The sequence below is a fragment of the Desarmillaria tabescens genome (genome assembly GCF_030435595.1).
Source record: "Desarmillaria tabescens strain CCBAS 213 chromosome Unknown EV420scaffold_11, whole genome shotgun sequence".
Taxonomy (NCBI): Eukaryota; Fungi; Basidiomycota; class Agaricomycetes; order Agaricales; family Physalacriaceae; genus Desarmillaria; species Desarmillaria tabescens.
In genome coordinates this window covers 403,529-423,226 of record NW_026848310.1, presented here as the reverse complement: position 1 = coordinate 423,226, position 19,698 = coordinate 403,529, and the positions used below count along the sequence as shown (strand labels likewise).

General features: G+C 47.9%; 9 protein-coding genes across 9 annotated transcripts; 5 read left to right on the top strand and 4 right to left on the bottom strand.

The window, feature by feature from the left end:
• Nucleotides 1–322: 322 nt before the first annotated feature.
• On the top strand, nt 323–3,490 carry EV420DRAFT_1762377 (phospholipid:diacylglycerol acyltransferase; the record flags this gene model as incomplete). The annotated part of the gene is made up of 19 exons (XM_060480699.1): nt 323–478; nt 519–570; nt 621–901; nt 952–1,172; nt 1,225–1,371; nt 1,422–1,473; nt 1,548–1,588; nt 1,644–1,698; nt 1,747–1,788; nt 1,841–1,846; nt 1,905–1,977; nt 2,024–2,103; nt 2,153–2,341; nt 2,388–2,491; nt 2,544–2,604; nt 2,676–2,686; nt 2,737–2,908; nt 2,961–3,089; nt 3,140–3,490. 19 exons carry the CDS (start codon nt 323–325, stop codon nt 3,329–3,331), a joined length of 2,064 nt encoding a protein of 687 aa, XP_060332946.1. The 3' UTR covers nt 3,332–3,490.
• EV420DRAFT_1529923 (uncharacterized protein) lies at nt 3,491–4,978 on the bottom strand. Its single transcript, XM_060472572.1, has 5 exons — nt 4,876–4,978; nt 4,479–4,817; nt 4,330–4,423; nt 4,187–4,289; nt 3,491–4,128 (listed from the first exon to the last, which is right to left on the bottom strand). The coding sequence occupies exons 2-5, from the start codon at nt 4,815–4,817 to the stop codon at nt 3,972–3,974; spliced, it is 693 nt and encodes a 230-aa protein (XP_060332945.1). The 5' UTR covers nt 4,876–4,978; the 3' UTR covers nt 3,491–3,971.
• Nucleotides 4,979–5,562: 584 nt separating this feature from the next.
• On the top strand, nt 5,563–8,367 carry EV420DRAFT_175611 (FAD binding domain-containing protein). Its single transcript, XM_060480499.1, has 11 exons — nt 5,563–5,848; nt 5,902–5,926; nt 5,978–6,062; nt 6,115–6,211; nt 6,268–6,310; nt 6,361–6,407; nt 6,455–6,884; nt 6,940–7,260; nt 7,309–7,462; nt 7,515–7,627; nt 7,684–8,367. The coding sequence occupies exons 1-11, from the start codon at nt 5,816–5,818 to the stop codon at nt 8,067–8,069; spliced, it is 1,734 nt and encodes a 577-aa protein (XP_060332944.1). The 5' UTR covers nt 5,563–5,815; the 3' UTR covers nt 8,070–8,367.
• Nucleotides 8,294–9,993, top strand: EV420DRAFT_1529920 (Aldo/keto reductase). Its single transcript, XM_060472571.1, has 10 exons — nt 8,294–8,421; nt 8,468–8,531; nt 8,584–8,607; nt 8,664–8,676; nt 8,735–8,816; nt 8,864–8,970; nt 9,025–9,114; nt 9,170–9,349; nt 9,405–9,562; nt 9,619–9,993. Exons 1-10 carry the CDS (start codon nt 8,357–8,359, stop codon nt 9,784–9,786), a joined length of 951 nt encoding a protein of 316 aa, XP_060332943.1. The 5' UTR covers nt 8,294–8,356; the 3' UTR covers nt 9,787–9,993.
• Nucleotides 9,994–10,356: 363 nt separating this feature from the next.
• EV420DRAFT_1529917 (uncharacterized protein) lies at nt 10,357–12,648 on the top strand. Its single transcript, XM_060472570.1, has 5 exons — nt 10,357–11,517; nt 11,573–11,729; nt 11,780–12,140; nt 12,189–12,332; nt 12,383–12,648. Exons 1-5 carry the CDS (start codon nt 10,645–10,647, stop codon nt 12,513–12,515), a joined length of 1,668 nt encoding a protein of 555 aa, XP_060332942.1. The 5' UTR covers nt 10,357–10,644; the 3' UTR covers nt 12,516–12,648.
• A 624-nt stretch (nt 12,649–13,272) lies between these two features.
• On the bottom strand, nt 13,273–14,142 carry EV420DRAFT_1640546 (uncharacterized protein; the record flags this gene model as incomplete). Its single annotated transcript, XM_060477112.1, has 1 exon — nt 13,273–14,142. The coding sequence occupies one exon, from the start codon at nt 14,140–14,142 to the stop codon at nt 13,273–13,275; it is 870 nt and encodes a 289-aa protein (XP_060332941.1).
• A 217-nt stretch (nt 14,143–14,359) lies between these two features.
• On the bottom strand, nt 14,360–17,028 carry EV420DRAFT_175526 (organic solute transporter Ostalpha-domain-containing protein). The gene is made up of 12 exons (XM_060480497.1): nt 16,695–17,028; nt 16,544–16,641; nt 16,479–16,494; nt 16,361–16,428; nt 16,088–16,312; nt 15,973–16,037; nt 15,842–15,923; nt 15,664–15,790; nt 15,545–15,609; nt 15,425–15,492; nt 14,868–15,376; nt 14,360–14,815 (listed from the first exon to the last, which is right to left on the bottom strand). Exons 1-12 carry the CDS (start codon nt 16,780–16,782, stop codon nt 14,577–14,579), a joined length of 1,650 nt encoding a protein of 549 aa, XP_060332940.1. The 5' UTR covers nt 16,783–17,028; the 3' UTR covers nt 14,360–14,576.
• Nucleotides 17,029–17,108: 80 nt separating this feature from the next.
• Nucleotides 17,109–18,445, top strand: EV420DRAFT_175508 (uncharacterized protein). The gene has a single exon (XM_060480494.1). The coding sequence runs from the start codon at nt 17,161–17,163 to the stop codon at nt 17,986–17,988; it is 828 nt and encodes a 275-aa protein (XP_060332939.1). The 5' UTR covers nt 17,109–17,160; the 3' UTR covers nt 17,989–18,445.
• Nucleotides 18,439–19,478, bottom strand: EV420DRAFT_1267132 (uncharacterized protein; the record flags this gene model as incomplete). The annotated part of the gene is made up of 5 exons (XM_060467369.1): nt 18,439–18,706; nt 18,757–18,988; nt 19,047–19,204; nt 19,262–19,389; nt 19,440–19,478. 5 exons carry the CDS (start codon nt 19,476–19,478, stop codon nt 18,439–18,441), a joined length of 825 nt encoding a protein of 274 aa, XP_060332938.1.
• Nucleotides 19,479–19,698: the final 220 nt, after the last annotated feature.

The window sequence follows — 19,698 nt, the reverse complement described above, 5'->3', positions numbered from 1 at the left end:
GAACTTCCTCCGTCCAAAACTCGTTAGTTCGGTCTTCTAGTTGCGCTCCCAAAATGTATGTCGCGTTGTTTCAGGGTGACATGAGACAGGGAATCAAACCAAGGAATGATAAGGTTGTTAAGGAAATAGAAAAGCCGTAAACTCAAAGGTCCCGGAAACTCGGGCCGGTGAAGACAGGTGTCGTCATTGATCTCGGATTTTGCCGTCATTTACTTCTGCTTATTTTCGAGCATTATTCACGGTCACGTTAATGTCCTTCGAAAGGCGGCTCCTTCACTCTTCTTCTTCATCTTATTGACACCTTCCACGACGATAGCATTCCATGGTGCTCACGAAACGCTCTAGACCCCGGAAAGACAGCGACTCCGCCTCGGATGAATCAACCTCAGACCAAACCGAGGAGCAGCTCCGGGAAGACAGCAAAAAACTCAAGGGTGAACTGGAAGAGTTGAAGGATGGAAAAACAGCATGTCTTCATGTCTTCATGTAATGACCGAGTCTCACTGGTGTACCAACAGAAGCAATCTTTCTTTGCGACACGGAGATTTCTGTTCTCTCTCGGCATACTTTGTACGTTGTTTCTGCCACTCTGCTCGCACTAGACTTCAATCTTCCTATAGTTGGCATTCTCTTTGGCTTCTCCTTGATTGATCGAACGGATATTGAGGGGATGCAGGCTCAACTGCTACTCTTCATGGATGAATATGATATTTCTCTCCCAGCACTCCCAGACTTCGATTTTTCTCGAGTTGAGGCCGAGTGGATCCGACTGCGAAGCAATATTCCCGAGCTATGGAAGTTCAATCGTGATGGGCGAGAATTCGAGGTCGGTGAGAAGATGGCAGAAAGAGGACTGTCAGCCGAATATCCCGTCATTCTCGTTCCCGGCGTCATCTCAACAGTAAGCGTGCTACATCTCTTCCCTGTCCTTGTCTTTACGCGAAATCACAGGGACTAGAATCATGGTCTACTACTCCAGACTATCGTCCTTTCTTCCGCGAGAAGTTGTGGGGAGGATTCAATATGTTGAGCCAAGTTACATTCAACCGCGAAAAGTGGATAGCGGCAATGATGCTTGATCCAATCACCGGACTCGATCCTTCTGATGTTAAGATAAGAGCCGCGCAAGGTATAGACGCTGCTAGCAGTTTTATTCAAGGATACTGGATTTGGTACGTGACAAGTTCTGTATTTTCGTTTACCAGCTCATTCCGAGAGTATCAGGTCCAAAATTGTTGAGAATCTAGCCGTCGTAAATTACGACACCAATAATCTGTTTCTGGCACCATACGACTGGCGCTTATCCTATTATAATCTGGAGGAAAGGGATGGCTATTTTTCAAGACTCAAGTCTGTTATAGAGAGTTTCAAGTGCGTCTATTCGTTTGCCCGCTATACCGGCACCGATCGTCTCTCTTTAGGCGGAGGGAGAGGAAGAAGACCGTTATCGCAGCACACTCCATGGGCGCCACGGTAGGTATCGCTACTCGTCGACAAAAATTCCTGATCCTTGACCATCTCTTAGGTTATGCTAGTATGAGTTTTAGTCGTTCATACTACTCCAGCTAATTCCCGTGTTTACAATCTAGTACTTGTATGTTCGGAATGATACTCCTCCTGTACCGATTCTCATCCTCTTCTAGTTTCAAATGGGTAGAATCTCCCTCATACGGCGGAGGTGGACCCACCTGGGTCGAGGTTGGTTTGGTTTCTTTCTGTGACGGGTACAAGTTAATGTTTGAGTAGGATCATATCGAGGCCTACATTTCCATCGGAGGTACTCATCTTGTGAGCACGATCCTATGCGCAGTTTTCTCTTTTTACTGATGCCATTCTGTAGGGCGTGGTAAGCAGTTAGATAAGTATTACTAACTGAGTAATACTCAAATTTCCACCCTCTGTAGGCAAAGGCGATGGCTGCATTCCTATCCGGTGAAATGAAAGACACCGTACAAATGAATCCTGCCGGCTCTTATGGTGAGGCGATAGTCAACGTTCATGTAGCAAGTCTTTAATATTTCAGTGCTCGAGCGGTTTTTCTCGCGAGCAGAACGCAGGAAATTGTTCCTCTCTTGGGCTGGAAGTGCTAGCATGTGGATCAAGGTGACTACAAGAAGCCGACATACTCTTTGTGTATCTGAACGTCCTGTAGGGTGGCGATGCGGTATGGGGGAATGCTCACTTCGCGCCAGATGATCAGTCCGACTCAATACATACTCATGGAGAGTTAGTTGCTTTCCGGGAGTCCCAGATGCTGTCAGTGGGGAACGATGGTGTAGGAAATATGACTTCAGAACAAGCCGGAACTTGGATCCTGCAACATACCCCTGCAACTTTCCAGGTGTGTATATCGCGTCTCTTATAACAACGTACTGAGAGCCTGCAAGAAAATGATGGCTACCAACTATTCCGTTGGGATTGAAAGAGACGAAGCGACCTTGAAGCGGAATGATGGCGATCATACGAAGTGGTCGAATCCGCTTGAGGTTAGGTACGTCATTCGGACTTGCGCAATGACCCTGCCGATTTACACATGCTTCCAGACTACCCAATGCACCGTCCATGAAAATGTATTGCGTTTATGGACACGGGAAGGAAACCGAGGTACGTGTCACTCGGTGCTACTTATCACTATAAATATGCAGACTAAATAATATTGCTGTCACGTTATAAAGCGTTCATATTGGTTTGTAGTTATAATTCCATCTCAAAACTGCTGCTCATTTTCCCGAACAGGTACGCAAGGGGTGCATACGAACATGACGGCAACTCTGTCGATGGCTTGAACCCGACCTGCTCAGATCCCGCTGATAGTGAATGTGTAACCGAACGACCCCCGCTAGATATGCCTTTGACAAGGAAAAGTTGGATTGATGCAGATTATACTAACGAGACTTTAAGTCCCAAGGTAAGCTTTGATGTCTTTTTTACATGGCTGTTTTGGGCCACATGGCATCTAGGTCCGTAACGGTGTCAAAATGGGAGAAGGCGACGGGACAGTTAGTCTTCTCAGTCTTGGTGCCATGTGTGTTGAAGGGTGGAAACGGCCACGTTGGAATCCGGCTGGTATCAAGGTCACTACAGTTGAAGTAAGCTTTTATCACGTCTCATCTTTCTCATTCTTATAGTTGCTTTTAAGCTACCGCATCTGCCTGTTCCATCGATACCGCGTGGTGGAGCAAATACGAGCGACCACGTCGATATCCTCGGATCTACGGGTTTGAATGAAATCATATTGAAAGTGGCGACGGGAGTAGGCCACGAGGTGGAAGAGAATATCGTCTCTAATATCCGAGAGTATGCAAGGCGCATACAGTGGGATCTTGACTAGGAGGTGGAGCTGGCGCTCATCCTGTGACCGTGATCTCTGGCAAGACCCAGTTTTATAGACGTTACGCCTATGACCGGTGGTGGTAGACTACTATTAGTACAGGACTAGTACTTGTGATACTTTTAATTATTCTGTCGAATCTGATTCCTTGGACGCTAGTTGCTTTCATATGTGTAATGGTTAGGCTAGTGCGTTCACAGAAACTACAACGTGCTTTGGCACCTTAGTAAAGACTGCAGTTGTCCCGAATACCGACTACTGAACACCCTACGTTTGACTAATCCCTTGTACAAGTGACACGAGAGCGGGGAGCACTGTTTCATCCCAATTTGGTTTGGATATTCCTCTACGACAAGGGACACCGTAAGCCCCAAGGCAGCCCCGCTTCATAGCATCACCAAGTGGAGCAAGACAGCATACGCATATTCACTGAAATTTAAGGTAAACGATGAGAATTACTTACTGTGAATCATCATTGACGTGAATTGGACTGACTTTGCTTTTGTGAGCTTCCGGATCCTCGCCAAGCGCAAAGGGAAGAGCAAATGAGCCGCCGTAACATCCATGGACCTGGAATGATTATCGTGATAGCGATGAGATACAGAAGGAATGCTCCAGAATATGCGAACGTCCATTAGCATCAGTTGTCGGTAGTAAGTGGGAAGAATTCGTGGAGCGTCGAATACATGTCATTGACAGTGTCCGTATAGCGATGGATGGCTCTGACCAGCCTTGGTTTGTCGAATTCGGGAATGATATTAGATACTTCATCGCTCTTCGTGACCAGAGGGCGTATACTTTTGAGTAGAATCATAATTCAGGAAGGGACCAGATAAAAGAATGTCAAGAACGCACTCATCAGAGTCTTGTTTCTTGGCCCATTCGGAGAGATTCACGATAGTCTGGCAGCACGACTTTCCGGCCTCAAGCAAAAGGTTGCATTCGCGTTCATCAAGATCTGCATTGGAGGAAAAGAAGAGGGGAGTCGATAGGTACACCGCCGCGTGAGGGTAGCCATGGGAAGTACTGGCTGAGCCGCAACATCACGTCGGTGAGAAGGTGGTCTTTGGACCGGAGCAAGTGAAATATATCCTGCACGTCAGTGAAGAGCGTTAGCATGAATGTTAGGATGATAGATGGCGCTTACCATCTTGCATAGGTCCGCCACGATCGCTATGAAGAGCTCCCTCTGATTCGCTGCCAGATTCACCATATCATGTAATGACGCACGCTCCACACTTGTAAGAGCTTCATCAGTCTGTCCCATACCAATACAGGCTCTATCCCATACAATAGCGTCCTCTGCCTTCTTCAGAAGCGCGCGTCGGTACTGCTCTACACTAGTGATCAAGTCGAGCAAATTTGGGTAGGCGTCAGCATTCATGGCAAATAGCGGGGAGGAGATGCTTTGATCTATAGTAAATATAAGGAGCTCTAAAGGAACTGGTTGAGCTTCCAATGATTTATTGACGACGTGCTGGTCCATGAAACCTAGTTGACAGATATTTGAGTTGAACTCTATAGAAAGTAAGGATGCCACCTACTGAGTACCTGTCGAAGGTATCCATCAGCCTTATCCAGCTGCAAGTGTCGTGTCCTTTTCCCTTGATATAGGTGATGAGCTCATCCATAGTTCGGTGTAGACGGAGAAAACAGTGAATTGGAAATTGACGCGTTGAAGCACAATCACATGCCTTCACATGCCCGCCCCACCTGCTCCCCGATCATGTCACAATTTCGCGCGGCCGGAGCTCTCTCGGCTCTTGTCCGAAGCTTCGACTTTTTTTTTCCCCGTTGCTTTAGGCGTCTGCGCCGATGCTTCTGCATCCAATCTGGCTGTGCCTCTCTGCCTTGCGCAAAATGTTCTTTCTCTTCGGGGCGTCCTGCTTCTTGAAAAAAATGGGTAACTACCTTTGTATTTCTCTTCAAGTCTACACACAATTTGGTTCTTCGACGATAAACGAAGTCGAAGCGGCATACGGTTCTGCTATGGGTAGTTTCGAACGTCGATGACGCTCCAGAAGGCTCGTATCCGATCAGACTAGGTTTTTTGGGTTTTCAGTCTGTTTCAGTCTGTTTCGCATTCTTTCGATCCCAACTTTAACTTGTACAATCTCGGTCGATGTCCTCGGAAACTGAGTCATTGGGAAGTATGTTCGCAACAGGGATACTCGGTCCATTGAAAAGAAGAGTTCTTTCTTACTGCAATATCCAAGTTCGCCGACGAAAAGATATTGTTACGTCGCTGATAAACCTGCTCGAAAGCAGCTTTCCATTATATTATTATGCTCTGAGCCAAGGTACACGCACGAAGGAGACTTAGGTAATCCCAAACTAGACCGGCACTCGTACTAGTGCGAGCAGCTTCAAACCTGACTATCATCTGGATGATCTAGTCGCCTTCCGGCACTCATAGAATCCGGCCCATTCTCCCTGGCATATAACAACCGTTAAACTGCCAGGTGAGTCTCTATTCTTCCCCCAATGCCTGCTCAAAACGTGAAGCTGCCACCCAAGGTATGCTTTCTTACCACGAGCTTGCATTTCACTCACATTTCGCGTTATCGCAGCATGTTGACGTCCTCGTCATCGGAGGTCTCTTTGTTTTCTCGTTGGTCTGTCTTTCCGTGACTGATGTTTCCGTAGGTGGTCCCGCAGGCAGCTACGCCGCTGCTGCCCTAGCTCGAGAAGGACTGGAGGTCGCCGTTTTCGAGGCGTCCAAGTTTCCCAGGTGGGTCATTATCCCTGTCTTTGCTGATTACTCCGTCACGCAGTGTGCTTAGGTACCACATCGGAGAGAGTCTCATCCCGTCGGTGCGCCATTATCTGCGCTTCATCGACGCAGAAGAAAAACTTGCAAATCATGGCTTCGTGCGCAAAGTACGTCAATATTCAGTGTATATATGCGGTGTTTCTTGACGTTCGACATCTCTCAGCCGGGCGCCGCTCTCAAATTTAGGCAATATGCTGAGGAAGGATGTGAGTGAAAGTATTGTGCGCTCATTAGTCTTACTTTAACTTTCTCCTAGACACCGATTTTGTCGCCATTGGACATAACAATAACGCATGGAATGTTGTACGTCCGAGTCCCTTTACCTGCTGCAGAAGTTGACGTCGTTTTAGGATCGTTCTGAGTTTGACCTTCTTCTAATGAACCATGCCCGAACGTGCGGCGCCTCTGTGTACGAGCTCACTAGAGTCAACAGTCTCGCTTTCTCTCAGACTGATCCTTCGAGGCCAATATCTGCGACTTGGTCGCATACACCGCCCCCAGCTCCCATTTCGCCGCCCGCTTCACCAAATGCGTCTAGAGACAGCACCAAAAGTCCAGAGCTCGTCGTTTCTGAACCAATTAAATATACCGGGACAACCACCTTCAAATACTTGGTTGATGCTTCCGGACGAGCGGGCCTCATGTCAACAAAATATATGAAAAACCGACATTTCAACCAGTCTCTTAAAAATATTGCCGTCTGGGGTTACTGGAAAGATGTGGGAACTTATGGAGCTGGCACAAAGAGAGAGGGTTCTCCTTGGTTCGAGGCCTTAACTGGTTTGTCTCACGAACAGAATATACTTGCACATACTCAAGACCTTTCTTTATGCAGACGAATCCGGTTGGGCCTGGTTCATTCCCCTTAACAATGGGACTACTTCTGTCGGTATTGTGACGAACCAGGAGGTATACAATCAGAAGCTCAAGCGTCCTATTCCGCCATCGCCATTCCCCTCTGCCTCTGCGCCCGATCATTCGAATTCGGACAGTGTTGCACGTTACTTAGCGGGCATCTCACTTGCACCACATCTCGTTGATCTGATAAGCAGTAAGGGGACGTTGTTGGAAGGAACTATAGCGAAAGCGAGCGACTACAGCTATTCCGCACCCTCGTATGCTGGTAATGGCTTCAGAATTGCTGGGGACGCCGGAGGTAATCCTACTTATTTATACCTGACGTGGACTCATAATAAGTGACCAGCATTTATCGATCCACTCTTCTCGAGTGGTATCCACTTGGCCATGACTTCAGCTCTGTCTGCCGCTGCTACTATATGCGCTTCTTTTCGTGGTGACACTAATGAAACAGAGGCGGCGGAATGGCACACGAACCGTGTTGCCACCAGTTATACAAGGTCAGGGTCCCCTTCAACGGATCAACAAGCTTAGTGTTCTGATATTTCATAGGTTCCAGCTCGTTGTTCTCAGCGCTTACAAACAAATCCGAGCCCAAAACATGCCCATTCTCTCTGACGTCGATGAAAATAATTTCGATAGAGCATTCGCATTCCTACGGCCCGGTGAGCTGCATTACCTTCGTTCGATCTACCTCAAATTGAGCCGAACTGTATAACAGTCATTCAGGGTGCATCCGACATGGGAACTCGTCTTTCCGAAACCGAACTACAAAAATCCTTGGACTTCTGTGTCAACCTCTTCAGTCCCACAACACCCGAACAACACGAAAAACTTTACCAGAGCGGAAAAATTAGCAAGGAACTACTTGACGTCACGTCCCCCGTTATGCATCCTAGCTTACTCGAAAGGGCTCTCCTCCAGGTTACCCCTGCGGTTGAAAAGGACAACGAACTAGACCTACCAACTTCGAAACTAGTGCTTGACAAAATCAATGCTCGCCGAGTCGTCCATGCCGAGTACGGCATTCACAACCTCGAGTCAGAGACTCTTGATGGTTACGTCGTACGATTGAAGAAGGGATCTCTGGGACTCGAAAAATTCTAAGTATTTCTTCTGCCATGCACTAGTCCATGTTTATGTATGTTTTATGTTCACCCACTTTCTTCTATCGATGAACATGTACTTTGTATTTATATTGGCCTTTATTCCTCGGAGTTCTTTCGCAAGTTATTTACGTACTTGTTGTTTTAACGATGCATCTGTACAATTAGTACTGTACATACTTAGTCTTATCATACCGTGATCATATCACATATCACATTCGGACCGGGTTAAGCGTCCCTTTTCCGTTCTCAACTCGGAAAGATTTTGAATCGTTATTGACTGCCATCATGTCGGTTTGCATATCATCGGTCGATTTTAACGATGGAACCAAGATTCCGTCTATAGGCATGGGGTATGTACATGTCGCCATCTGTGACAATCAGCTGATATTTTGATAGGTGTTGGATGGGAATGTTTGGAGGCGGAGAGCGCGTCTATGAGATGTGCAAGAAAGCTCTCAAGGTAATCTATCTTTGATTTTTTGGACTTGATGAATAATTGAAACGTGATATAGGCTAGCTATCGCCATTTTGATACGGTAGGACCGCCCGACTTTCATATCGCATTCACTTACCGGATGGGTCGAATACACAGGCAGCTGGATATCGTGAGCCACGATCACATTTTTATCAGAGTACAGATCTGTTTCTAATTCAAAATTACAGAGAACGAAGCGGAGGTTGGAAGGGCTATTCGAGATTCAGGCATACCACGAAACGAGATCTACATAACTACTAAGCTCCCACAGTAAGTGTTCTGCCTGTTCCGTACGTGTCTTTTCAATAGACAACAAGGTCGATGCACGGCAATGTCCAAGAATCCTTAAAAAAATCTCTTCGCGACCTCAACTGTGACTACATTGATCTCTACTTCATGCATTGGCCTCAGGCGACAAAGACTGGTACTGTACTTAAAGATGCGTTATCAATGGAAACGCTGATAGCAAGTAATCAAGGGCCTAACGGAGAAACGTTCACTTTCAGGCCTGATGAGCATCCTACTATTGTCGATACCTGGAAGGACATGGAGAAGCTCCTCGCCACTGGTAACCTCTTCGTTATTCTTTGGTCGATAACGCGGACGATCTGACGGTATCTCAGGCAAAGTAAAGAGTATTGGTGTCTCAAACTTTTCTATCAAAACTCTTGAACAGCTTCTACCTCAATGCACCGTCATCCCGGTCACCAATCAAGTCGAGTGTCATCCATGTCTCCCCCAAGAGGATCTCAAGAAATATTGCGATGAGAAGAAAATTCCTCTGACTGCATATTCTCCGCTAGGTCTGTGAAAACACTAAAGCGCCTGGTTTCAATTCTTACCTATGCTCCTCGTCAGGACAAGGCCCTTTCCTTTTGAACGACAACACCATCAAAGCTATCGCCGAAGAGTTGCACGTCACGGCCGCTCAGGTTCTTCTTAGCTGGGCGGTCCAACGTGGAACAATCGTGATCCCAAAGAGTGAAAGCGAAGAAAGGATGGCCGCGAATATCCAAGTACACAGACATCTCTCAAAACGAGGCAACATGCTCACTTATTATTTCTTTGTTAGCTCGTGAAGTTGTCTGATGCACAGATGGGTCGGATCGACGGAATTCACTTGCAACCCGGAATGCACAAGTCGCTGTTAGGTTATCACCAACCCGACGGCACTGTTTTTGACTGGTCGTACGAGGAACTTGGCTGGAACATGGTTAAGGGCGGTGTCGTTCCTACGTGAACCGAACTGGTAGCTAGAGCGTCTTGTGTAAAGGGCAGAAATAAATGACAGGTTCATGCTATGATAAGCTGATATCGCGATTCCGTAGGATATTAGTAGTGAGTATAGTAATTGAAGGGTATGATGCATCCCAAAAACATTTTGGTTTTGGGTATGTAGTCCTTATCCGAGGACCCGGTGCTCCACCGGTGTATCCTTCGAAGTGCAAGTGTTCCAATTCTTGGTGGCATTGATTTCCGAAAGACCATTTAAATTTGGAGGAATAACACCGAGACGAGACGATGACATGGCCCACAAGCACATTCCACGCAGGTCTGAGGCAACGACTTCGAGCTTCCGAGCCTTTACTACTAGTGCGGGAACAAGACTTCCCTTGGAGGTATGGATGGTGCAGGAGACCGCGCGCTATAATGGCAACGACTTCAGCTCTGTCTGGCACTTCTGCTGCCTGGTACCCCCCCTTCCTGATGAGAGTAGAACTTGAAACGTTGAAAACTAATTGTGCTGTTTCGGCTCCGGTCCGGACTCCGCAACAGGTCGGCTGTTTCCCTGCCTCTGTTGCTTTTGATTATTACAACACCCTTCCCGCTCTTTCTAGCCATGTAATTTGAACGTCTCGCCGAACTGTGCCCGATCATGCATAGTAACGATACTTACACCTGTTGGCTGAGGGCTTGCCCCCACCAGCGCCCACGCTGTCCGACATCAGATTCTCTGGGCAGAATGGGTAGACCGGTTTTCTTAGAAGAACTGTATTGCATACGGAGCAGTGCTCTTACTCTGAGGATCTGATTGCTCGCTAGTGCTCGCTGCTTTCGAGATTCCGGCGCCCTCTATCGTCAGGAGTTTCAACTTCTGATGTGTATGTCGGGGCGATTCTGGAATCATGCAACAAGCTCTTCATTTAAGATCGCTCGCATCGCTGAAAACTGCCCATCCAATCTCCAAGATTGCAGTTCAATGGCTAACCTTCTCACAAAATACGATCTCTCAAAAACGGAATGGGAGCCTCTCCCCGACGGCACTCCAGGTAGAAGGCGCATTCTTTCCGGTGCAGAAATTGTCGAAGACATCTGGAACCGTCTTTTCAAAGGCTACCAGACCCTGTTTTTCGCTGTATATCTAGACGTTTCCCCCATCCCGACCAGAGATGTCACTGCAGCATGCCGTGAGGCCTGGAAATGGCTTCGCTACAATATCCCTACCATTGCAGCACCCGTAGAAGTCGACGAGAAAGACGTTTCTCGCTTCGTGTATCATGCAGCGACACCAGAATTAGTCGAAGCTTGGGCTGATCGTACTTGCATCGTCGACATGCAGGACGTTGTTGACCTCGATGCACTTCGCGAACTCGTTTGTGGCGCCAAAGTCCCATCAGCCGACGGTGATGCCACTTGGCTCCATGTCGCGATCCCAAAGAACACGGAGTCTATTTCCAAACTCGGTTTCCTTCTTCACACACATCATGCTCCTTTCGACGGTACTGCACTCAAGTTCATCTTCAATCGTTATTTGGGGCAACTGGCAAAAATCCTCGGCTCCTCCACGTATGTTCCAGAGGCACTACCGTGGGGGAAGGAGGTCGACAATTTATTACCAGCGGCTTTGAACGCTTTGGCATCGCATGAGCCGCAGCCTATTCCTACTTCCTCTGAAGAGACGCCGATTGCCAATCACCCCTACTACGAGTCTCTCTTGAAGGCGATGGAAGCGATGGGCACAACATTTCCGGTATGTTGCGCTGTTCCAAGGTTCCGCGTCAAATTCAAATACATCTCTCATATAGAACCCAAACCTATGGGGATTCAGATATCGCGAAGCTGATTCTGGATGGCCTATTTGTGCGCGGGAGGAAGTTACCCTTTCCAAGACAGAATCCGACGCTGTGATGGATACCTTGAAGAAGTTAAAGAAGGACCACGCCTTCACTCTAACTCATCTAGGTATATTCTACACTCATCTTCGTACCATGTAATCCTCACTGCATCTCTAGTGCATGCCGCGTTGGCCATGGTCGTCATCAATGACAACCCTCCGACGCCGGACCAGTCATCAGGCGTCATTGCTCCGCAGGCTTTAGCCAATTGTCGGGATCGACTCAAGGAACCCTACGCTTCTAGGAATGGGTATGCTGGATATGCACTTGGGGTGTCTGCTATCCGTATTCCTGTCAAAATATTCATGGAAGACGATGGCACGCTATTGCCTATGAGCAAAGATACTTTAATCAAAGCATGCTCGCACATCCGGAAGGAGTACAAGCTACAGCGAGAACTCCCTGCTACCCTGAGTTATATGGACCAAGGCTGCCAGGTTCTTGCCGGTGGGGTGAAGGCCGGTGCACTGGCGAACGCGTAAGTAAACTGACCCTCCCCCGGAATTAATAACTCACGGATGTAAAGGATACCCCCCGATCAGTGTTACAAGTTCTCTAGTGATGGCAAGGGCGAGACGTTGCTACAAGGAGTATATCTTGACACAGAGGGAAGGCAGCTGTTTGAAATCAGTAAATGGTTCACTGCTCTGAATCGAGTTGATCCCGCACCGTGCGTCTCCCTAACATACTGTTCCGAATCCGTATATTGATTTTTAATAGGTTCTTTCGATTCTTTTCCTGGAAAGGGTGCATCATTCTAAGTTCTGACGTGAATAAGAATGTTATTTCCCTTGACGATACAAAGGGGTATATGCAGAAGTGGAAAGAGTACATCATGCTCATTACCAAGTAATACGACCTTCAGATGGCAAGCGTAGTCGACGATGTATTATGCCAACGCTTATAGAAACATTATGATCCTCGTCATTTGCTGCTAGTGAGAAAAGCAGATGTTTAGTCGCGAGATCGTCCCTACTGTAGTCGTGTATGTAGCGTCTGTCTACGAGAATACCTTTCTTCCACTGCTGCGAGACGAGCAGGAAGCCTTGGCCGTTAGACTCAGAATCCGCAGCAGCAGATCGTCTGTAGTAGGTGCTCGGTGACCTGCACCGAGAGGGCCGGTTGAAGATAGAGCACCCCCGAGGGTTGGAATCTAGTCTGTTAAAGATGAGACGGAACTTGGAATCATCCGATGCAACATGCACCTCCATTGGCGGTTTAGAATGATACCCCGTACAGACGAAAATCTGATAAACACCATTACGGCGGCCATTATGGACAACACCGAGGAGACCGTATCATCATGTCGGACACTTCATAGGATAAAATTCCGATCGATACAAGACAGTGTCTAAACGACAGACTGAATCACCCCAGATGTTTAACAGCGTTTAAGTTTGAACTTTGAGGGCCGAGTTACAAACGCTAGTAGGCTCAAGCGGTCTGAGAATATGCGGAATGGAGTAGTATCCCATCATAATAGTCCTGCGGGATAGGTACTACAAAGTGAGATAAAATTTGAATAAGAATATAATGTGCAAGCATCAGTCCAACAATACAAAGTTAAATATCTCATCATCTCTCATTAATATATATGTGGTCGTAATCAATCATGAAATATCGTCAAGGTCTGTTAGTGGGGACTTGTGTTTGTGAGGGATAGGAGGATTTCGAACCATATTGGCATCCCCGGGTGGATATTGGGTAGCACCACCACGATCTGGAGGGGTGAAAGAACGGGATGTCCTAGGTGGCAAACTAGGATACCGTGAATTACTTAATGGCATCTCTAGCCGGCCCTCTGGATATTTTTCGGCATCTAGAGTCCCCGAATCAGAGGGCTGTGTGATGTTACTACCCAGATTATCGTCTGCATAGTGCTGAGCGATAGGAAGCTGGCAGACCGATCCAGGATTCATGCTGGGTGTGGGTCGGTATTCTAGCAACCTGTAGTCGGGATATGGCCGATTGGACGGCTGTGGGATGTATGTATGGTGCGGAGAATGCGTAGCGTGGCGGGATGGCGCAGATGTGCGACGTTGCTGACGTCTGGCGGCTACCTCGGACGGGGAATAGACTTGTGCAGAACTACGGCGAAGGCCTCGAGAAGGTGGCGGACTTGTCGGGCGCGGAGCTGTTCGGCTCCGAGGTTGCTCCGAAGGGGACATGTCGTCCGGACTAGTATAGAGAGCATCAGTATGCGTTGCAAGAGGATGCTCCGCCTCGCTGATACTAGTGTCAATATGCAGTTTAGGTCGATGAATAGCAGACTCTCGTTCATGCGATCTGTGAGTGCCGGTCATTCCATCATCTTCTCGGATTGCGTTTTCCACTGGAGAGTGTTGGAGTGTAGGATCCACAATCTCCACAGGAATACCCACAGTTGGCATGGGAACGTTGGCTGGTAGATGTGTACCGACATCTACCTGTGCGTATAATGTGCTTCGCTCGCCTGCAAGACCAATGTCGTACACTGGCATCGCATTGGTTTCGTTGGGCGTAGCGGTGACGGGCGCATGTCTAACTGAGGTTGCATGATCCGTGCTAGGAGGAAATACACGACCGAAAAGGCTGTCAGAACGAGTGAGATGAGGGGAAGGTATTTGGTGCTAGTTTTGAGGAGGGGGTAGAACAGTGTTGATTCCTGTCGAACACTGTGACGTGAATTAGTGTGGGACTTGGAAGTTCCAGGGGATGGCATGTGTCTTTGTTGTTTCCTTTGAACATGAGAACTCCTGTGTTCCTCGAAGACGGACAAAGGCGCTAGTATATCCTCGTGATACGCAGTACCATGCTCTCCAGGGATGTAGTAAGGTACTGTCTTGATTCCACGAGTATTGATCCTGGCCACGACTTTTACGGAATCAAGCTCGGAGGAGGGGGGTCCTCGATATTGTTGGAACCATGCAACAAGCTACGATCCGCGTCCTACGTCCTTGGAACGTTGGCGGGAGCGTGTTCCGGACTTCCTCCTGCTCTTGCGTTTTGAAGTCCGTCTTGAAGGGGTCAAATGAGCTTCTTCTTCGTCAACGTCTTGCCCAGATTGAGATACCCGATTATAGACAGACCGCCACCAAGAGCGTTGCTGTCTATGATCTCCTACAGGCTCGCCCTCAGTGGGAGCAGGTTTGATGTGACCTCTACCGGGAATGTCTGTTCAAGAATTGAGAACGAAAGACTTAAAATGGAATTCGAAACGACTTGCGATCTCCATAGCCTCTTCGCTCCAGCTCTCGTTCGATCTGGACTTCGAGACTATCACTCCGTTCCCTGCTAATACCATAGCCATAATCATTGCCAAGACCCAGCCACTGGCGTTGTCCACCAATGTCAACGCGTTCGTCGACATCAATGTGCACGGCAGGGAATGTGGCTGCATGGGTTTCCAGTTTTTCGGCACCGGAAGTACGTTTCCTGTCGATGAAAGCGCTCTTGGGTCCGTCCAGGTGAGACTTACGGGCTTTACCAAACGCACTCTCATAATGTGCAATTCGCTTAGCGCCTTCATCGTGTTTGGGCTCACGTCCTCGCATCTTGGCCCACATATATACACAACCTTGCCATATTTCTCGGAATGTTTCACGGAAATCCATGGCGTGACGTAAGGACCGCAATATTGGAGTACGAGAAGGAGGAGGGTCCTTGGACTCTGGATCGTGGAAGGGTCGATAGTCTTTGTATGTAAATGCTCGGATATGCAAGAAGCCGAAAAGCCTAAAAATGTCTTAGTATAGAGCTTAGAAGGACTACCATGATACGCACATCATCTCAAAAGTCTCTAATAGCGCACCAATACCGATGTTGATGTCAGCAGCAGTCATGTACTTCGTCTGCGTTTAGAGTGTCAGCGAGGGAATTTTACTTTACTTAGCGAGGGCTCACATTCTTTACGACACCAAACATAGTTAAAACTGACAAAAACGTTGCTTGCCAGAACGTGAGGAACACTAGAATTCATGGTGCATTAGCATCGCAAATGCTGTCATGCAGGCCACACGCACCGACGGCCTTGATAGCGAAAAGTTTCAGAAGGGGCCGATGGGGCCTTAACATCTCAGCGACAGGGATATACAGCTGAATCAGGCAGTACATGGCAATCGTGACGGAGAGGGAAACAATGACGACAATCTACGATAGCATTAAAACTCGGTTGATGTATCATGTAGGGAAAGCACATACATAGACATGGCCCCAACCTAATCCATACGATTCTTCACAGTACAGTCCCATGTAATCCAAAATGACGGCGACGAGAGTAGTCCTATGTCACCCGTAAGCATCGACTGAATAGAATATGAAGTAGAACCTACAGTGGTCGAATAACACAGTACTGGAGGACGCCCCATTTCATCCATTGGAGGAAATACAAACCATCCTGGTAAAACGGTGAATATAAGGCGGCGCCAATAGAGGAACGAAGCCTACAGTAGGTTTCCACTTGACTGACCCAAGAGGAAAGACCCATTTCTTCGGCTTCTCCCCGGCCAATCTGGCTTTTGCATCAGCCTCGCGAGAGAGACCGGCTTTCATGAATATTGCCCTCTGCTCAGTCGGGTCGGGGGATAGATAGTTTAAAAGTAGGTAGAAGAACGAGGTGAGTACAGTGGACTCGTAGCAATCGCGAACTAGAAGTAATGGTGTGGAGTGATTCTGAGAAGCACTCAGCGGAGATGCAGGACTGGTTGAAAGAAATCTTACCCAGAAGAAATATGAAGCCAGACTAATGACAGCGTAGATGGGTACAAGAAGGAGGATGCGGACGATATCTAGAGGAAAATTAGAGGGCTGAGGGCATCGAATACAATGGAATACGGACAGCGCTGCTCGCGTTTCTAATAATACCAGTCAGCACTGACGCAGTAGCATTTGAGACAAACGTACATTAGTATACCACTGAAGATGCTTGACAATCAACCAGAAGGAAGTCGCAATTGCAACAAGAGTGAAAGATGTTGCGACAATCCATCCTACATGGTGCGCTGATAGTCCTCTTTGGTTAGTTACAGGTACAGTATCCGTAGCGAATGCGCACCTTGAAACACAAGATTGCCATTCTGAAGCAGTGAGGGACCGCTCTCTGCCTCTTTTTTGTGGCATCTCCCGTTCTCTATGTCCGCCATGGTGTTTGGGTTTGAGGTATTTTGTTAGAGACAGGGTGGGAGGTTATATAATGATAAATAATCGTAAGGTCGTGAAGATAATCGTAATCGTGAAGAGTCGTAAATGAGATGGAGGTCTTGAGGAGTGAGGTATTTGGGTAGCCTTGGAGATATGACGGTCCTGTGTCCCCCTAGTCGACACCGTTCGCAAGGCCGTTGCTGGATGCGTCGGCCCTGACAGACGTCAAGGGTTGAGGGAAGATCCACAGTTTGTCTGTGCTTGGCATTTCCCTCCCGAAAGTCTTGGCATTTCCTTTCCGGGCCGGATCCAAATCTGCAACGTTGAACTAGTCCGTACTTTCTTGACTTAGCTTGAACCTTCTGCTATGACTGAGGTCAATGACACTGACGGAGCCTCTGGCCTTTGAAACTCGGAATCGCCTGAAATTTGTCTTTCCACCTCACCTACTGCTTGTGGTACTTGTGCATCGATTATCGTTACTCGCCTGTCTGTTTCCTGTCTGTTTTCTCTCTTATTTAGGCCGCGACCCACCAAGGACCGATACAAACAGCCGATCGTATCCTCTCCACCCGGAGATGTCGGCGTACATTTGGCTCACCTCTTGCTTCCCTACTACCATCATCTTCACTCCTACTACTATTCACGATCCTTATGTCTTCCACTCTTTACCCTCGCTCTCAACACACAGAAATCTCCTTGGCTATCATCCTAGCATGTCTCGTTCCAGCCATCGCCTTTGCTTCATGGTTCGTTCTCCGTACCGCTCGCCTGGCTGGGTGCGGTACAAGAAAACGAAAGCCAATGGACTTAGAGGCAAGCAATATTCGCGTTTTTGCTCTTTTTTGCATGATTCTAACCAGGCGATTCGCAGTCTGTGCATCCATATCCATTTGCGGTCCACAAGAGTATATCGAGACCAAATCAAGCACACCACATCGAACACCGTCGCGACATGCAACCGGTTCTTCGTTCTCCGCCAACATGCTTGCTTGATAAAGGAGCCGAGTCACGTGAAGCTACCCTGCCTCCACCTCTGTCCCGCAAAGCCTCTGCGTCCTGGTATGGAACAGAAGACATGCAATCACCCGCTCTCTCTGTCTGGCGCACTCAGTTTCTCGAGGCAGACTGGTGGAATCTTGCAGAAGAAATCGTTGGCCCGCATCCAGACGCGCTGCCTCTTTCCGACAGGAAACCGCTTTCTGTGACGCGCTTCCCTATGCTGCAACCTCATGTAAAAGTCGGTCTAGTTCCGAAGATTCACATTCAGCCTTCGCCTTCTCCATCTCCAGCGCGCAAGTACTCTTCACCGAACGAACGCAGACGCCCTTTGATGTTTACGGCTTTCAATGGAGCCTTGAAGTGGGAACTCAGATTTCGCATGATTCAGAGCAAGAAAGCTACACTCACATCCCAGCGGCATTCAAGACGGCAGGGAAAGGAAAACAATGCCGTATGAGGCGTACAAATGTATTCTTTTGAATTCGTAATTTCAGTTCCTCGAATAAACTTGTCTTGTCACGGCATAGAGTATTCAATGAAAATGGATATATATGTTACAGAGAGATAAAGAGTAACCGAAAGGGAAAAAATGCAGAATTCTGTTCAACTACAAGCCAAGTCCTTTTCTCGCGTTGTCCCGAATATACTCGACACACTTAAGTAGATCCAGGAATTAAAGGAGCTCTCTCAGGGTCTTCGAGCCTAACAGCACCGCTTCTGGACCTTCCGAACAGCCCAACGGCACCCTTGACGACCCAGACGAGAGCTAAGATCGAGAACGCGAGTGAGGACCAATGGATGAAACCCGACGATGTTTGGTGAGCAAATATAGCGAACAATGACCATGCAATAGCAACAGATGCTGGGAGATCGCCTTCTGGGCTCGAGAACGCATATGTCGCGGCGGTTCCCTCCAAGAAGAACCTTCGCGTGGTGAATGAATACTAGTTGGTGTGAGCAAGGAAACGACTTACAGTCCAAGGAATACAAAGACTTTGGTCCAAACACCTGCTTTGCGTTCGAGCGCATTGACACCGAAAGCTTCAAAGGCGGTCAAAATGACCAAGACTGTGGTCCATCCGTGGTACAAAGAGAAAGGAAGGTGGACGAAGACCTCGTCAGCCGAGGACTGGGGCGAATGATGCTTCTTGACAATGTAATAGATGTGAGTTACAGCGGAGGATACGAAGAGTGCAAAGATGAAGGCTGACAAACATGCTGGTTAGTATTTTAAACGTGGAGTTCAGGTGGAACTGAGACGCACCGACGATGTAATGATGGCTTGCCCAGAGGTTGACGTAAATGGCATTGAGGACACCGAGGAGAGGGAAACGCCAAGAGATTCCATCGATAACGACCTGCTTGCCTCCCGGGAAGAACTGGTAGATGATGGTTCCCAGGAGAAGAAGGTGTATAAGGGACCTAAAGGCGAACGTGGGATGAGCAACAAACACTTTGTAACCTAAAAAGGCGTCGTACCAGATCAAAAAAGCCCAAGGCGCCGGCGTAATGTACGTTTCCTTGCCAGTGAAGTAGATGTCTGAGGGCGCAGCAATGGTGTAGATGTTGGATCCCAAGAAGAGGAAGTAAGCGAGCACATTGACAATCTGTAGTCATTTGTTAAGGATGGAATGTACGAGAGACAGAGGGAACAGACCTTGAGTAAGATGCCGTCTTTCCAGGAAGGGTCAGCCATGGTGGTGGTATGAGTGAGGCAAGGTGCAGGTGAGCCTAGTCTTATATGGCCGCCCGGTGACGCATTTATGAATATCATCACGTCATGGGGTATCCACGCTGATGATCGCATCCCGCCCTTCTCGGTTCTTATCCTGTCTTTACCATGAACGTGCCAGTCCTCTGCTCATTATAATTTTCAATATCCCTCAATTTGACGAAATGTCTTCCCCAAAAGTGAC

Bases quoted from the DNA above. Each gene is read 5' to 3' on its own strand.
- EV420DRAFT_1529920 (XM_060472571.1), top strand. From the start codon at position 8,357: ATGTCGGTTTGCATATCATCGGTCGATTTTAACGATGGAACCAAGATT. The intron at 8,971-9,024 runs GTACTGTACTTA...CAAGTAATCAAG, and splicing joins GCCTCAGGCGACAAAGACTG to GGCCTAACGGAGAAACGTTC. The intron at 9,350-9,404 runs GTCTGTGAAAAC...GCTCCTCGTCAG, and splicing joins GACTGCATATTCTCCGCTAG to GACAAGGCCCTTTCCTTTTG.
- EV420DRAFT_175526 (XM_060480497.1), bottom strand. From the start codon at position 16,782: ATGGCGGACATAGAGAACGGGAGATGCCACAAAAAAGAGGCAGAGAGC. The intron at 16,313-16,360 runs GTAAGATTTCTT...AGTGCTTCTCAG, and splicing joins TGGCTTCATATTTCTTCTGG to AATCACTCCACACCATTACT. The intron at 15,924-15,972 runs GTAGGTTCTACT...CGGGTGACATAG, and splicing joins TACTGTGTTATTCGACCACT to GACTACTCTCGTCGCCGTCA.
- EV420DRAFT_1529917 (XM_060472570.1), top strand. From the start codon at position 10,645: ATGTGTATGTCGGGGCGATTCTGGAATCATGCAACAAGCTCTTCATTT. The intron at 11,730-11,779 runs GTATATTCTACA...CTGCATCTCTAG, and splicing joins CTTCACTCTAACTCATCTAG to TGCATGCCGCGTTGGCCATG. The intron at 12,333-12,382 runs GTGCGTCTCCCT...GATTTTTAATAG, and splicing joins AATCGAGTTGATCCCGCACC to GTTCTTTCGATTCTTTTCCT.
- EV420DRAFT_175508 (XM_060480494.1), top strand. From the start codon at position 17,161: ATGACACTGACGGAGCCTCTGGCCTTTGAAACTCGGAATCGCCTGAAA.
- EV420DRAFT_1529923 (XM_060472572.1), bottom strand. From the start codon at position 4,817: ATGGACCAGCACGTCGTCAATAAATCATTGGAAGCTCAACCAGTTCCT. The intron at 4,424-4,478 runs GTAAGCGCCATC...ACTGACGTGCAG, and splicing joins TGGCGGACCTATGCAAGATG to GATATATTTCACTTGCTCCG. The intron at 4,129-4,186 runs GTGCGTTCTTGA...TCTACTCAAAAG, and splicing joins AAGAAACAAGACTCTGATGA to TATACGCCCTCTGGTCACGA.
- EV420DRAFT_175611 (XM_060480499.1), top strand. From the start codon at position 5,816: ATGCCTGCTCAAAACGTGAAGCTGCCACCCAAG. The intron at 5,927-5,977 runs GTCTCTTTGTTT...ATGTTTCCGTAG, and splicing joins TGACGTCCTCGTCATCGGAG to GTGGTCCCGCAGGCAGCTAC. The intron at 7,463-7,514 runs GTCAGGGTCCCC...GATATTTCATAG, and splicing joins GTTGCCACCAGTTATACAAG to GTTCCAGCTCGTTGTTCTCA.